Source organism: Pinus tabuliformis, chromosome 3_2 (genome assembly GCF_031772625.1).
Source record: "Pinus tabuliformis cultivar Carrire ecotype Pingquan chromosome 3_2, CPIR1, whole genome shotgun sequence".
NCBI classification, from domain to species: Eukaryota; Viridiplantae; Streptophyta; class Pinopsida; order Pinales; family Pinaceae; genus Pinus; species Pinus tabuliformis.
In genome coordinates this window covers 772,853,108-772,870,508 of record NC_142302.1, presented here as the reverse complement: position 1 = coordinate 772,870,508, position 17,401 = coordinate 772,853,108, and the positions used below count along the sequence as shown (strand labels likewise).

The 17,401-nt window shown below is 40.2% G+C and overlaps 1 protein-coding gene across 11 annotated transcripts in view; it reads right to left on the bottom strand.

The window, feature by feature from the left end:
* Positions 1-17,401, bottom strand: part of LOC149182907 (UDP-Glycosyltransferase superfamily protein) — a 284,880-nt gene that overhangs the window by 55,259 nt on the left and 212,220 nt on the right. For 8 of the 11 annotated variants that reach the window (XR_016257161.1, XM_089417000.1, XM_089417002.1 and 5 more), the window contains 5 exons: positions 14,280-14,314; positions 13,737-13,971; positions 12,823-13,071; positions 12,624-12,683; positions 12,475-12,514 (listed from right to left, as the gene is read on the bottom strand). Coding sequence is in view for 10 of the 11 variants with exons in the window: in XM_089417000.1 (XP_089273126.1) it covers positions 12,475-12,514; positions 12,624-12,683; positions 12,823-13,071; positions 13,737-13,971; positions 14,280-14,314 (619 nt within the window). In the remaining variant the exon portion in view is untranslated. The remainder of the gene's footprint in view (positions 1-12,474; positions 12,515-12,623; positions 12,684-12,822; positions 13,072-13,736; positions 13,972-14,279; positions 14,315-17,401) is intronic. The other 3 variants (XM_089417004.1, XM_089417007.1, XM_089417003.1) reach the window with 2 other exon arrangements.

Here is a 17,401-nt window from a genome sequence, read left to right as displayed (position 1 = left end):
ATTCTTCTTATATGATCTTCAATAGTTCAATAGAGAGAGAGAGAGAGATAGTACATTTACAACAGAAGTCAACACTTTGACTTATCTAGATAAGAGCATAAATCATCTCTAAGAAGATGATACATGAGATCAGTTGAAGACATGCTGCTTCCACTGATTCTCCAGGGTGACTCCTTCACCTATCATCGTGCTACATCTCGTCATCATGCTGCACCTCACCGTGCTGCACCATGTTGCACCCATCATCATAATGCTCCATCTCATCATGCTTCATCAGTCATGACAGTACCTGTCACTGTATTGCATCATGTACCATCATGTGCCATTGTTGCACCTTGTTTTGCCACCATGAGCTTGTTGCACCTTGTTTTGCCACCATGTGCTTGTTGCACCTTGCTTACCATATTGTTGTCCCAATTGCTATTGCAGCACTATGTCTTGTTGCTGTCCCAAATGCTATCGCAGCACTATGTCTTGTTGTTGTCCCAATTGCTATTGCAGCACTATGTCTTGCTGTTGTCCCAATTGATATTGCAGCACTATGTGTCTTGTTGCTTCTTTCATATTGTTGTTCTTCACCTTTTAGTTGTTGTGACCATGATGACTGGTTAGGGCACCAAACACTGTTGTAACAATCCTTCAATAGTCAACAAAACAACCCTAAAATTTGTGGTCCTCCTTCTGTAGGTGTTCTCCACTTCGTTGAAGGTGTCGGGCACAAGATAGCCCTCAAATCTGCCTATGCTACCCTTGGTCGTGGTGGTATGGCCTGCGGCCTACCACACAGCAATCCTGTAGGTTTACGACAGCCTTCACAAGGGTTTATCCCACACAAAATAGTCCTTAAACAGCTACGGTTTAACCTCCAACCTTGCGCCCTTCTCTGCTCATCAACCATCCCTTCAACGCATTAAAAACAACCCTTCAACATGCCCTAGAACAGAATGTTGTACCTCAGCAACTCGGCCTCCCCTTTAGGAATGCCCACGTTGTCCTTAAGCTATCTCTCCTTGTTGTGGTTAGGGCATTTCTCTTTGCTACGGCTAAGTCTACTAAACCTGCGGCTAGGGCTCTTTAAGGCCTCTACATGACAACGGATCTTGTTGCGTATAGAAGCTCTCCTAAACAGTGGTAGATCTCCCTTCTTTGTTGCGGTTAGGGCATCCTTTAGGCAGCATATAAGGGCAGGTTTGGGCAACGTATAGGAGCCCCTTTTGGCTGTGTATAGGAGCCTCTTTATTGCGGCCAGATCTCCTTCATGACTGCGTTTTAGGCTTCCTTTGGACAGCGTATAGCTAGGGCATCATTATCATCTTCATGTCTGCGTTTTAGACCTTTCTCTGGACAACATATGGCTAGGGCATCATTATAACAGCAGCTAGGGCATCCTTCTTGACTTGTGATTAGGCTTCATCCTCTTAGATTTCCACTAAAACCCAAAACAAATGGAGAGAAATCAAGAGTGAAGTGTGTGTCTAAATGACTATCAAGTCATCTCCTTTTATACTAAAACGTTGAGCACAGGAGGGGTTTATTTTGTTGTTGGCCGACCTTGACGAATTGTCTTACAACACAAATAAATCCATAACTCCATGAATACTTATCGGAATCGGATGATCTTTAGATCAATCCTACACCTCTCGATGAGAGGGATCTAAGAAAAATATCAGCTGCCATAAATAAGATGACCTACATGGAGTTTGGCCCTAGTTGCCAATTTTAACACTCCCTCTCAACTACGAAGAACTCCATCCACTGATCCATATGTCCGACTGTACTATCTCTGCCATCAGTGCCCTGCACTGCTTTGCTCAGCTCTGCTCTGCTGAACCATGAAGAAGAAGAATTGATCGAGAATGCCTCATACCATTCTCCACTGACCCGAAGTCAGTTTTATTGATCCCAAATCAATATCACAAGAGAGTGTCTCAAACCACTCATATTGAACCCAGATCAATTTCATTTATCCCAGATCAATGGAGGTCATCCTAGCATAGGGAGTACGGTAGATACAACGATGCGTCCATTGATAGTACTACTAATGGTCCCTAACCCCATTTCCCTACTCATTGATCAGATGAGAGGTACTTCCCATGAGTCCCAGACTGCATGGGTAGGATGCCTCGACAGGAGAACTAATCATCCTGTCCCACAATCACCACTGGAGAATAATCATCCCGGCCCACAGGAGAACGAATCATCCTGTTTCACAGCTGCCACGGGAGAACTAATCATCCCGGCCCACAAGAGAACTAATCATCCTGTTCCACAGTCGCCACGAGGTATCACAGGGGAAGGTTGAACCTGTCACCCTATACATAGCACACCACTAGGGGAGGGTGAGTCGCCCTGTAGTCGTAAGTCGCTCCAAGAAGTACCCTGCGCCCCCTGGAGCTCCCAAAGCTCAATGTGTGCATCATACATGACCCTCATAAGAGGGTCTCTAAACGACACCAAGTCGTTCTCGAAAAGTCAAGAATTTGACCTTTCCCAAGGGCTTTGTCAAAAATGTCGGCGACCTGCTCATCTGTACCGATATGTTGGAGCCTTCTCGCTCATCGACTTACCATATCCCAGATAAGGTAGTATATGATATCTATCTACTGGAGCAATCATCGAATATGGGATTCCTCAACAATTGAATCCCCCCTGGTTGTCACAGAGAATCACAGTGGTATTCATCATATGTACAAACAGCTCACTGAAGAGCTTCCACAACCAGGCAGCTTCACACAAGGTCATACTCGTAGCTATGTATTTGGTCTTAGCGGTGCTCAAAGCAACCGTCTTTTGCTTCCTGCTCATCCATGATATCGAAGCAGAATTCAAAAAGAACCAGCACTGAGAAGTGCTCTAATGATCCTCCACACTGCCTGCCCAGTCAGCATTCGAATAATCATGCAGCTTCATATTTCCAGCAGTGTATCTCAATCCATGAGAGATTGTGCCTCGAAGATATCTCAGAAGATTCTTCACACCAATCCAGCGAGGCTCAACCAAATATGAGCTCACCATGCTAACTGCGAAACATATATCTGGACGGAAGTTCACCAAGAACATTAGTTTATGAAACTCAGAGGCATTTCCCAAATCTGGTCTAGCATCATCACCATATAACTTCTGAAAGTTAAGATCCTCGAGGTAGTCACGGGCTTGCAGTTTACCATTCCAAATCTGGATTCCAACTCCCTCTTACTTCTGCAAATGAGAGGGTCTGTACCTGTCAAAAAGAGGTCGTCCTCAGAAAGTATCAGTATGAGAGGTCTATCATCCACAACCTTCGAGCAAAGGTTTGGATCGGCTTCACTCCTAGTGAATCTCAGCTTCATCAGACAGCTATCAATCCTCTCATACTATGCCTGGGGTGTTTTGCTTCAAGCCATAGAGGGCTTTCTTCCTCCTGCATACATGAGATTCCCGATCATGAATCTCAAGCCCCTCGGGTTGTTCCAAACCTGTGGACCTGCTATATGAGGGGAATGGTCCCCCTGTAAGGTTTTTCTTTGGTACATATCAGACATGTACCTTCATGATCCTTTTGAATTCAGGCATCCTTGTCACCATCTGACTCACATCGGGTAGCGCCCCATAATAAGTAGACCTCCGATGCTTTGAGATGTGACAACTAACATGGTCCCCAATGGACCATCCTACAACTTGATACAAACGCCAACCCTAAACTCAAAAAACATCTTTGAAAATTATATTTTCAAATATGTACCTTTCCATCGATGAATGCCACCCTGAAACCTTTGACTTCCATTGCCGAAATGGACACCAGGTTCTTGCGATCAGGTACATAAAAGAGATTCTGTAAATGAATCGAGTTACCCTCATTCAATTTAGGGGTAACATTTCCTACACCCTTTTCGAGATATGTGGCATCGGCTCCAAGTATAGTCCCAGGACTGTTTCCATCTCTTATCAAATTCGAGAGAGCATCCTTCTATCCAATGAAGTGCCTTGAAGCACTATAATCAATAAGCTAGATTCCCACAGAATCTAGAGGAGAGGACCAATACGAGATAACTTTATCTTGTCAAAAACAACTTTCTCTGAAGACTCATCCATTTCCTTGATGACCTGCATTACCTGTCATTCCTCTGATCATTGAAGATGTCCCTGGAATGATTGTTATCATCATCAGGTGATATGTCATTGCCATTCAAACACTCCTTCGCATTATGGCCAAACAAGTCATCTGCCTTTCTTTCCACCCTCAGATCCAGACTGCCCAATGAAGTGATCTTTAGGTAGGGCATCATAAGCTTCCGCTGCGCCATTCTGATAATGTTCTTTGCTTCGATTTCACCCTAGGTGAATTTGAGGAAGGATGAGGAATCCATTGATCCTTTTGTCCTTTCCCAATTGTCTTCGATGATTGCTCTTTCACTCTTGCTTGGGCATTGTCTTCACCTCAGCTCTGATACCATGTTAAGTTTAGGTATGTTCTATGCTTTGAGCAATTTATTTTAATTTTCACAGTTAGCTCAATATCTTTTCCAGATTAGCAATCACATCAGCATTAAAGTAAACTACAGATTGAACATAAACATAAATCACAGAAGACAAGCCAAGACAAGAGGACACAAAATGTGGTGCTAGCCAGGGACAAACCCCAATGTGGGGAAACCCTTCGTCAATTCTTCTTATATGATCTTCAATAGTTCAGCACAGAGAGAGAGAGATAGTACATTTACAACAAAAGTCAACACTTTGACTTATCTCAATAAGAGTATAGATCATCTCTAAAAAGATGATACATGAGATTAGTTGAAGACATGATGCTTCAACTGATTCTCCAAGGTGACTCCTTCACCTATCATCGTGTTGCATCTCGTCATCATGCTGCACCTCACCGTGTTGCACCATGCTGCACCCATCATCACAATGCTCCATCTCATCATGCTTCATCAATCATGATAGTACCCATCACTGTATTGCATCATGTACCATCATGTGCCATTGCTGCACCTTGTTTTGCCGCCATGTGCTTGCTGCATCTTGCTTACCATACTGCTGTCCCAATTGCTATTGTAGCACTGTCTTATTGCTATCCCAAGTGCTATTGCAGCACTATGTCTTGTCGTTGTCCCAATTGTTATCGCAGCACTATGTCTTGTTGCTGTCCCAATTGATATTGCAGCACTATGTGTCTTGCTGCTTCTTTCATGCTATTGTTCTTCACCTTTTAGTTGTTGTGACCATGATGACTAGTTAGGGCACCAAACACTGCTGTAACAGTCCCTCAATAGTCAACAAAACAACCCTAAAATTTGCGGTCCTCCTTGTGTAGGTGTTCTCCACTTCGTTGAAGGTGTAGGGCACAAGATAGCCCTCAAATCTACCTATGCTACCCTTGGCTGTGGTGGTATGGCCTGCGGCCTACCACACAGCAATCCTGTAGGTTTACGGCAGCCTTCACAAGGGTTTATCCCACACAAAATAGTCCTTAAACAACTGTGGTTTAACCTCCAGCCCTGCGGCCTTCTCTTCTCATCAACCAGCCCTTCAACGCATTAGAAACAACCCTTAAACATGCCCTAGAATAGTCTGTTGTACCTCAGCAACTCGGCCTCCCCTTTAGGAATGCCCACGTTGTCCTTAAGTTGTCTCTCCTTGCTGTGGTTAGGGCATTTCTCTTTATTGCGGCTAAGTCTACTAAACCTGCAGCTAGGGCTCTTTAAGGCCTCCACATGACAACGAATCTTGCTATGTATAGAAGCTCTCCTAAACCGTGGTAGATCTCCCTTCTTTGCTGCAGTTAGGGCATCCTTTAGGCAACATATAAGGGCAGGTTTGGGCAGCGTATAGGAGCCCCTTTTGGCTATGTATAGGAGCCTCTTTATTGCGGCCAGATCTCCTTCATGACTGCGTTTTAGGCTTCCTTTGGACAGTGTATAGCTAGGACATCATTATCATCTACATGTCTGTGTTTTAGACCTTTCTCTGGACAACGTATGGCTAGGGCATCATTATAACAGCAGCTAGGGCATCCTTCTTGACCTGCGATTAGGGCTCCATCCTCTTAGATTTCTCTTGCCACTAAAACCCAAAACAAGTGGAGAGAAATCAAGAGTGAAGTGTGAGTCTAAATGACTATCAAGTCATCTCCTTTTATACTAAAACGTTGAGCACGTGAGGGGTTTATTTGGTTGTTGGCCGACCTTGACGAATTGTCTTATAACACAAATAAATTCATAACTCCATGAATACTTATCGGAATCGGATGATCTTTAGATCAATCCTACACCTCTCAGTGACAGGGATCCAAGAAAAATATCAGCTGCCATAAATAACATGACCTACATGGAGTTTGGCCCTAGTTTCCAATTTTAACAGAGTGGTATGAGACACTCTCTTTATTCGGAACTGATTTCGGAACAGTAAGAGTGGTATGAGACACTCTTTATTTGTAACTAATTTCGGATCAGTAAGAGTGGTATGATGCACTCTCTTTATATAGGATTGAATTCGGGTCAGTAGAGAATGGTATAATACATTCTCGATCACTTCTTCTTCTTCATAGTTCAGCAAAGCAGAGAAGTGCAAGGCATTGCATTGATGCCAAAGAGTACAAACTGGCATGGATTAGCAGATAAAGTTCTCCCTAGTTGAGAGGGAGTGATAAAATAGGCAACCAGGGCCAAAATCCATGTGGGTCTTCTTATTTATGGCAGCTGATATTTTTCTTGGACTCCTCTCTTCGAGAGCTATAGGATTGATCTAAATATCATCTGATTCCGACATGTATTCATGGAGATATGAATTTATTTATGTTATTTGACAATTTGTCAAGGTCGGCCAGCAACCAAATTACCCCATCTTATCCTCAACGTTTTATTATAAATAAAAGAGGTCTTCAAGTCATTTTCACACACACTTCTCCTAAGATATCTCTCCAATCGTTTGGGTTTTGGTGGCTAGAGAGATCAAGAGGGAGAATCCCTAGACACAGTGAAGGAAGGAGCCCTAATTACAGACCCAAGGAGAAACTTATACGCTGCCCTAAAGGAGATCTAACCCTAGCCCTAGGCGCAGTCAAAGAGAAGGCTGCCATACGCAATCAAGGAGGGAGCTAGATGTTGTTCTAAAGAGGCCCCTATCCACAGTTCTAAAGAGCCCTATCCGTTGTTCCAAAGTGCCCTAACCGCAGGTAAAGAGGTGCCCTAAATCCGCAGTTAAGGGTGACCCTTATTCGTTGTTCAATAGGTCCTTATACGTTGTACTAAGGTACCCTAAATCTGCAGTCTATTGAGCCCTAATTCACAGTTAGAGAGTGATCCCATTCCGCATCAACTTGACCTTAATACGCAGCTATAGGAGGAGACATAATCCGCTGGTCAAAGGCAGTCCTAACAGCAGTCATAAGAATGCTTAGTTGCAGTCCGAAAGGAGGCCTAATACGCAACCTAACTGCAGTCACCTAGCCGCTGTAATGATGAATGATAAATCCATATTGTTGTAGGTGACAGCGTGGACTGTGTTGGGCATGATCAAGTTGTTCTTGATCTCAATTTGCTGGACAGAAGAATCCATTGTAAAGAGGAGCCTAAGTCTGGTTGCTTAAGGGCTGGTTGAGGCACTAATCGAGGAGACCTAAGTCTCAGTCCACTGCTGGGCTAGGCCGCAAGCCATAGCCAGCAGTTGGAGGCATTTAAGTGCTACGTTCAGAAGGATAACAGCCCCTCAAGGCAGCATACAGAAGGAGGAATTGTATGAAGGCTAACCGCAGTCAATAGGTGGACTGTTGGATATGTTTAAGGTGTTGTGGCACTCAGATCTTGTGCCCTAACTAGGGACTAGGTCTGCCAGGAAATACATCAGTCCTTGCTGCATATGAAAGGTGCCAGATTAGCAGCCTTGTCATGATCAATGAAGCAGCAAAGGAAGGAGAATCTTATTGAAGGAAATCCTCAATATTTTGGGAATTGGTTGAGTTGTTCTAGGCCTATCATCTTTTGCATATCTTCAGTCCTGGGTAGCAGATCTGCAACCTCATTGTGTCATCGTTATGGAGAAGATCTTTGATCTCCTATTTGGCAAGACAAGTATTGACTTCAAATCATTGTACTCTATCTCTTTCTCTCTACTGAACTATTGAAGAATATAAGAAGAATTGATCAAGGGTTTCCCCACATCGGGGTTTGTCCCTGGCTGGTGCCACATCTTGCGTCCTCTTGTCTTGGCTTGTCTTCTGTTGTTTATGTTTATGTTCTATCTGCACTTTACTATCATGCTAATGTGATTGCTAATCTGAATACTATCATTGGGCTAATATGAAAAAATGAAATAAATTGCTCTAAACATAGAACATACCTAAAATTAACAGAAGAAGTCCCATGTTTCCATAATGAAGAAGGATTTATATGGACTCAACCAGGCACCCAGGGCATGGTATTCCAATATTGATAGATACTTGATGAGATTGGGCTTCACCAAGAGTGTTGCAGATCCTAACCTTTACAACAAGGTTGTTGATGGTGATCCTTTGATCTTAGTGCTATATGTTGATGACCCCTTCCTTACTGACGTAGGCTCATTACCAGGTGCAAGGGGGAGTTGGCTTCAGAGTTCGAGATGAGAGATCTTGGCTTGATTCATTATTTTTTGGGATTGGAGGTGTGGCAGAGTCCAGGTGAGATCTTCCTTGGACAAGGGAAGTACACAGTTCAGATCCTGAGGAGATTCGTATGATGGATTGCAAGTCCATGGCTACACCTATGGTGACAAATCTAAAGAAGTTGAGTGATTTTGCTTCAGATTCATATTTGGTGGATCCCAGTATGTACAGGCAATTGATTGGATCCTTGATGTACCTGGTTAACACCAAGCCAGATATTTTCTTTGTAGTGAGCACCCTGAGCCAGTTTATGGTTGAGTTGAGGCATGTACATTGGGTTGCAGCGAAGCATGTGTTGAGGTACCTGCGTAGTACAGTTGGATATGGTCTAAAATATGTCTTAGGTGGTGAAGTGAGGCTACAGGGATAGGTTGATTTTGATTAGGTCGAGAGTGCAGTGGATAGAAAGAGCACCTTGGGATGCTGCTTCAGCGTGGGGTCAACTATGATATCCTCGTTTAGCAAGAAGCAAACTTTTGTCTCACTCAGTATAGTAGAAGTGGCGTATATCGCAGCCAATATTGCAAGTCAAGAAGCAATGTGGCTTCGGAAGTTTCTTGCATGACTATTAGATCAGGTGCTAGAGATGACCATGATATGTTGTGATAATCAAAGTTGTGTCAAGCTTTCGGAGAATCCAGTATTTCCTAACAGGTCAAACCACATTGAGATCAGTGTTTTTAAAACCGGAACCGGTGACCGGACCGGTCCACCTAATGAACCGGTTTACCGACCGGAACCGGTCTAACCGGGACTGGTTTGGTCTAAACGAACTGGTTTTAAAAAAATACATTAAATAATTAATTTTTAATGAAACAAAACTATTTTTAAGATGTAAAACCATGATTCCAAGCCAATAGAGACAAAATATGCAAAGTTTGCTCATTTATATACCATGTAAAGGTGAATATATCAAAACACCTTTACTTCCCCCCCAAAACCCCTAAACCACAGTCAAAATCCGCCTTTTTGCACCGTCATTACTTGTATTGCTATGGTTTAAGAGCTGACCATTATTTTAAATTAGTTTAGGTGACTAAGGTTGCTGTAAGCAGTGAGCACTGATGTGGGGTCCCATAACCACCTCATGGATGGAGACTGGAATAAATAGTCCATGTACCTCATGGATGGAGACTGGAATAAATAGTCCATGTTTATTACTAAGATTGATAGAGTATATCTGCAATTGTAAATTAAAATACTGGATAATGATTGATTGATAAGAATTTATTAAGAATGATATCAACATTGGGCCTCTTGACTGTGTATAGAATCTAGATATACAGTGATTGGTCTCGAGGTGTGTGGCCTTTGACCTTTCATTGGCATAATTAGTACTGTTCCTACTACATTGCCACCCTCTTAAGAATGTTTTGTTCTCAAAGCATAGTAAATGAGATTTTCTCTTGCTGAGCATGCTTTCTTGGTAGCATCATCTTTATTTGGTTGTGGGAGTTTGACTCAGTTCTTGATTTGAGTGATGGTGAGGTTCCTTTGCAGTGTGCACATCATATTCTAAAGTCTTTTGGCCTAGTTATTCAATGTGAAACCTTGATAATCCATGGTAACATACTTTCTTTGTGGTTATATGTTTGTCTGTGTTTCTTGCCCCCTTTCTATTAGTTGTAGATCATTTGTGATGGGAACTTTCAACCCATATAGTTCATAATGTTGTCTTTTCCAGTTAAATTACTTGAACTATTCTTCAAGGTTAATGTTATAAGCACCCCACTGCATCAACTATTCAACACCTAGTACCCTACCCATCTCATTGAGCTGAAGAGCATAGAGTTGTGTTAAATGTTCCAATTCTTGTATTTGAACCATGACTTTATGGAATCTTTTTATGTCTTGACCTTTTATCGATCAATGATTTTAACTATGGAGTGGGGTACACAATTAGGTTCAGTTGCTTAGCTTAGTTGATGTCTATACAGTTATGGGTACTGGTGGAATCTACAAGTATTCTTTTGCTGCTCTTCTAAGGTGCACCATATCTTTCTTTCTGTTTAAGCCAACAATCACAGCTAAAATTTCTTGGTTCTATGGTGTTTTGGGCTGGTTCTATTTTCAAATAGCCTACATTCATTTATATACCCTTACATTCATTTATATAGCCTTTTGGAGGGAAAACACCTTTACTTCCCCCCCCAAACCCCTAAACCACAGTCAAAATCCACCTTTTTGCATGTTTCACTGGGCGTGCCTAAAACCGGCCGGTTTAGGACAAAACCGGCCGGTTTTGTCCTAAACCGGCCGGTTTTCACCGGTTAGGGCATCAAATCTGGCGAAATGCAAGGTTGGACCGGGTTTTTTGGCCTGTTCGGACCGGCCAGCTATCTAACCGGCCGGTTTGACCGGTTACCGGTTTTTCAAAACGGTTTTAAAAACTATGGATCAAATATCACTTCATCCAAGACATGATGTAGAAGGGAGCAATGAAGCTCTAGTACATATCCAAAAACAAGCAGATTGCAGACATTCTCACCAAGCCTCTGTCTAGGGTTATGTATATTTCATAGACAAGCTTGGCGTGATGCAGACTGTCTCCCTTGCTGAGAGGGAGTGATGATGTTTTTACAGTTTGCAACATCAGGAAAACATTCTCTCACAGGGTCATGCTAATTTGACTAAGGGGGAATGATACATTCACCCATGGGGCCATGTTGATTTGGCTAGGGTTGAATGGCTCGGGGCAATCTTTCTCCCATTAGCCTTGTTGTCTGGCTCAAGGAGATTGGCCCACGGTACTCACATTTCCTGCTCCAGGATGGAGTGATCTATTTTTTATAGAGCAGGTTTGATTTGTTTATTTAATGGGGTTTTCACCCACCAGTGGAATAAACAATTCTAGTCTAATGTTGAGTTGTAATGTAGGCTCAATAAGTGAAGGGGTTCCTTGTGATGAGGGGCTTCTTATTGGGTCTCCACTCAACATTAGAGCTCTATATAAATAGACGTGCATGTGAGGAGACACTCATCAACATAGCAAGCTCATTCATCTTTTCTAGTGGAGGAGAAATTTCAGCTAAGGAGAAATGTGTCTAATGTCTTTCATCTTTCTTCATCATCATCATTTCAGCTCTTTGGCAGGCAGCAAGTGTGAATCCATACAAGCGCAATTTGACCAAGTTTGACCAGGCCGCATGTGTGAAGATTGAAAACAAATTGATCGAGTTTGACCAGGACACATGTGTGAGAATTTGATCGCGGGCCGCACATGCGAGGGTTTGACCACAGGCCGCACCTACGAATTTGACCGTAGGCCACAGTTTGACCAGCATTGACTGAGTTGATTTGTTGACAGTTTGACCAGCAACAGTTTGACAAGGTTTGACTAGTGATTTGACTTGTAATGTTGGCACAAATTTCTAGACAAATTCTGATTTGTAAACCTTGCTGAATAGACAATTTATCCTCGAGAAAAGATTGTTGGGTTTTCTCTTGGATTGGGTTTCCCAAGTGAAAAAATATTGTGTCTATTGTGCATGGCTGTCTTTCTATGATCTTTATTGTTTCCACTGCATTTACAGTTGAGATTTTGTGTGTGTAATTATTCAATGATATCAGTGGCATAAGAAATATTGTTTGAAAATCATTATGAAGTAATTATCAGATCAGAAAATTATATTCTACTGCATACGCTATAGAATTTCAACAATTATGAGCATAAAAAATTTACTAGCGCGTTAATCATTTGGCTGGGCTTAGAGAAAACTAACAAGTTAACCCATGTAACTTGAGCATTTTTTTATTCAAAGCTTCTGCATTCTATTTGTTTCAATAAAGAGTTCTGTACAAACAAACACATTATCATAATTGGCAAACACAAATATAAAAATGTAGCTGACCTGGGGTACTCCAGCACGTAATGCTGCTGCAGTTGTCCCACTGAAGAAGATCATATATTTTGTTTAGAATAAAAATGTATTAGATGCAATTTATGAAGGTGATTCTAAGAAATACATGACATGCTGTAGAAATTCAGGGCAATGCACACCTGCCACCATGATGTATTACTACAGAACATTTGGGGAACAGCCAACTATATGGCATGGAACTATCCTTTCAGAATAAGACAAACGTCATCAATTAGCCAATGCAGTGTAAACGAATTATAATCTTTAACTTGAACGACAGAAAAACATCATTTGGAAGTCAATGAACCACATTGGCCAGAAAATTTTAGGATAGCTCACCCAGAATAGCAAAGAAGCCTATTATTAAAGAGCTGTACTGAATCTTTCATGAGGTCAGTATTGCTTTCACCGTAATTGGCAGATGCATCATGAAGATTGTTGGCACCCAAAAATTCTCCAGCAAAAGATTTTATGGCAGCATCTAAAGGTGGATAACCAGATGAGAAAAGGATAATTCTGTAGCTAGTTGCTTCCAAAACTGCCTTCATTAATAAAAGCATACCTTCCGGGTTTTCAATATATCCCATGCTAATTAGGAGAAACAAAACATATGTCAGTAATGAAATACAAGACTACTTCACCTGTCACAAGTTACAAGAGAATGGAATGTATAGGTCAGAATGATATCATGTGTTATGAGATATTATCATTTGGCAAGATGAATTGGCCAAGGAAATTAGAAGCCACAACAAGCACTCATATAGTATACAGATTACCATATTAAGTTGGAAGTTATTGCTAGTGCTAGCTAATTGTCCTGTATTTTTTGAAGAATCCACCCAAGGTTTGATTATGCATAGTATTCAAGTACTGTTCACCAAGTTAACATAAATAGCAGTTGCAGCAATGAAGTCTAGAAGTAAAAATAAGCTTGAAAACATGTTGTCAGGTTATATATTAGGATAAGAAACTCTTGCTACTATTCTAGATTATGAACATTATAACATAGTTTTTCATAAGCCTGTAATCTGATCCCTCTGAATGGAACATGATTCTTCTCTCTTCAACTATTTCATTCTAAAAACATTTAGAAATCTCAAATTGGATGGAATTAAAACAAAGGAAAAAAATCCATTCACGATTATTTGCGAACTCACTTATTAAGTTCTCAGCATTATCAAGTATCTATGCCCTAGTATAAAAAGATCAAAATGTAGGAGTTTCAGAGTCATATAAAGAGCATAAAGCACTACCTCCCAATAGAACTTAGTCCTATGAAGATGGGTTTGCTGCTGTTCATAAAATCCTCCGCAAGAAAACTACTTATACTGGCTGGAGCAGAAACATTTTGACACGATTTCAAGTGATCCACAGTTGCTTGCTTTATGGAAGTCTGATAAGAGTTTTGAGGACCCATTTGGCTTGTGAATTCCCAATCCATGGATGGAAACCAAAAGCCACAAACATGTACATTTGCTGGCCAGTAGTCTGTCAAAAAAGTAGCAGATTCCTTACTAAGGCAACAACTCAAATTGATAACATCAAAGATGCTACAGCAGAAACAAGTTAACTGATATGTCAGTGTAAGCCTTAAGGTTATCACTTCGTCAACCACAACATATAGAGTGGGAAAAAATCTAGTTGATCATATTGTCCTAGATTAAAACCAGTGCATCCACAACAGATAGAGTGGGAAAACATCTAGTTGATCACATTGTCCTAGATTAAAACCAGTGCATCCACTTCACCTATCAGACTATCAAAACCATGAAGAAAATAAGATAGTTTTCTCATACCTGGGCATTCAACCACTTCCTTACTGAAACCATACCTGCAGTATAAAGAATAAACTAATAAAGAAAAGATTGCTCATTTATGCATCCCTCACATGCCAGAAAATCAAGAATGTGCATAAAATCCCAGCAGCAAAGAATGATGAGAATACTGCACCCTATGCACTCACACCTCCACTGCTCATAATATCATAATATGCAATCACAAAGATCTAATCAAAGGAAGTTATCCAGAACATCCTAGTGCATCAAGATTGCATTTCAATTTCTTTAAACAACATAATAATCGTTCTGTTGCAAGAAAAGAAAGAAGCAAATAATAAAACTTTATTAATTTTTACAGGTGACCCAAAAACAGCCAACAGGCTTGGTAATTTACATCTGTATTAACATCGCCACAGCATGTAATATCATAATATATAATCACAAAGATCTAAGCAAAGGAAGTTATCCAGAACTTCCTAGTGCATCAACATTGCATTTGAATTTCTCCAAACCACATAATACTCATTCTATTGCAAGTAAGAAAGAAACAAATAAAGAAACTTTATTAATATTAACACGTGACACAAAAACAGCCAACAGGTTTGGCAATTTATGTGTGTGTTAACATCACCACCAGGGAAGCAACTATCTCTGTCATCACACATGAGGTCCACTGTAGGAGAGCTTGCATATCTGCAACCTTCAAGCTCTATTTTGACCCACGGACTATGCACAAACAATGGTAGCTTTTTAGTGAAGTTGGAATTTCTATCCGTGTGAAAGGTGACCAGGAGTGCCATAGAGCATGAAATTATTCCCTTGTTTAAGGAAAGTGAAGATACTACACTCTATGGATCACATGCAGTGTCTGTGTTGAGGTGGATCTTTCAAGGGACTTGAGTAAATTCCACTCAGATTTGGAATAGGGATTGAATTCTAGCAGTCAATTAATTAAACATGCACCGTGTTTCCTTTGCTTTTTTTCAGGGTGACCAATCATTAGATCAAGCACAAGAAGGGATAAGGTTGCACATAATCACAAGACTTACTGAAACTTGGTGAGTTTTGGCATGTCAAATATGCTAGCTGATTCAGTGAGCTGAGTTCAACCTTTCAGTTAAACTCAATGTTCCACCAAGTTACTGGGATCGGGGAACACATGAAAGGCAAGATGCAAATTGTTGTTTTCCAAAAGTTCTCATAAAACCAGTGATATAAAAAGCCAGATTTCAACTCCCTAAAATATTTCAGATTGGTCACGAAAATATACTTCTATTGGGCATATTGGAAAGACCTTGCTGGGGAAAAGGTCCAATGCAATGTTTGCAATATACCAATAAGTTGGGGAGTGAACTATCTAGAGTTACATCTTACCAAAATAGCTAGCCATGATGTAACATCTTGTCAAAACATATTTGTGGATGCAGGTATATCCAATTCATAAGTGAGAGCGAGGGTGCAATGACATCACCTTTTAACCATGGTGTGTATGGGTGCAAGGGAATGGTTTGTTACACACACATATGTATATTATATAATCTATGTACACTATATACTACTATTATATGCATATATTACATGTTATTAGTAAATTGTATCATCATGATGATTACCATCCATTGCGACTGTTGACCACACCGTGTCAACTACCCTATAGCAATACAATTTTTCACAAAGGGATTCCATCATGTTCGAGCATTCAGATCATCATGGATTCATCATCATCAATCATCAGTTCATCAAAGTTGTAAACCCATTATGAAAAATTTTAATGTAAATGATGTTAGTAAGACCATATATGTATGTAACAACCTAAGTAAGCTTATTATTTTGACAACGAATTTCCTAGGAAGTTTTTCGTCTCACTGATTCATTTATGTTTCTAAACATGGATGATTGGCAGAGTTTTTCCTTCCAACCTCACCCCAATGCTAGAGTGGAATTTATCGTCAAGGTCTTAGGTGAGTCCTAGTGTTTTAGTCGAGTCTTTTGATTTGGGAATAATTTAAGTTAATTGACTAAATTATTTTATTACAAATCACTTGGTCTACTAGATCATATTGAGTCAAATAATTGGGTAATAAATTGAGGGTCTATAACGAACGGGTATTCCCCTTTTGAGGGTTGAAATGTAATTTCTTATGTAAAAAATATTTTGGTGCATGGTCCTTCATACTTAGACACCATGGCTAAAATTATTAATCCATTTATGTGTCAATTAATTAAATTTTCTGGCAAAAATAAATTAATATCCTAAGCCAAAAATTTAATTAATTAGAGTCAAAATTAAAATTCTAAAGAAATTAAATTCTCCAGGTGGAAAAATTCGTGGGTCATAAATAAATTAATTTTTGGAAGTCCGCCACCAAGGTAATATTGGAAATTTCAAGAAAAATTCAACCCTTGGACCTTGGTGATTAAGTCAAAGTCAATTTTTTGAGGAAATTAGCTCAAAATAATTATTTTTGAGCTAATAAAAAATGGTTTTTTATAAGAAATTCGAAAATTCCTCAAAAATAAAGATTCTCAATGGCATATATTAAAAGATGGTCAAATATCTATCAACAATGGAGATTATTTTGACAGGGATCAAGCCAACTAACCGTTATTTTCCACTTGGAGGATTTATCTATAAATTAGAAGCCATTTGCTTCTCAAGTTACAAGAAAATTTTGTAAAGAAGCTTTGAGTCAATCTCTGCTATAATATTTTTCTGGAAATAATAAAGAAGACTTTGGGGTTTATTCATGGTGGTGTTCCTCTTCTGCTTCTTGTGGTAAATTTTGGATCATGTTCTTAATGCTCTATTGAATAATATTTTATAAGTTATTTTTTCTTTAGCCATTTAGTGGATTAACTATTTGCACAAGTATCTTGCATTAGTTACTGGGTTTAGATAGACATTATAACTTGATTGATCTAGCAAGTATCTCTAGATCTTGAGGGTTATGGTGTTTATCTAGCCCCTATTGATCTAATAACTTGATCTTAAGTGTGTAGAGATCTCAGGATTCAGATCTTGGGCGTGAGGGGAAGTCCTCAATTGGACCATCCAACTTCCAAGACAAGAAAGCTTAACAGCCCACTTTGCTAAATTTTGAAGCCTTACCTAACAATCGGTTTTTTGCAGAGATCTTGGC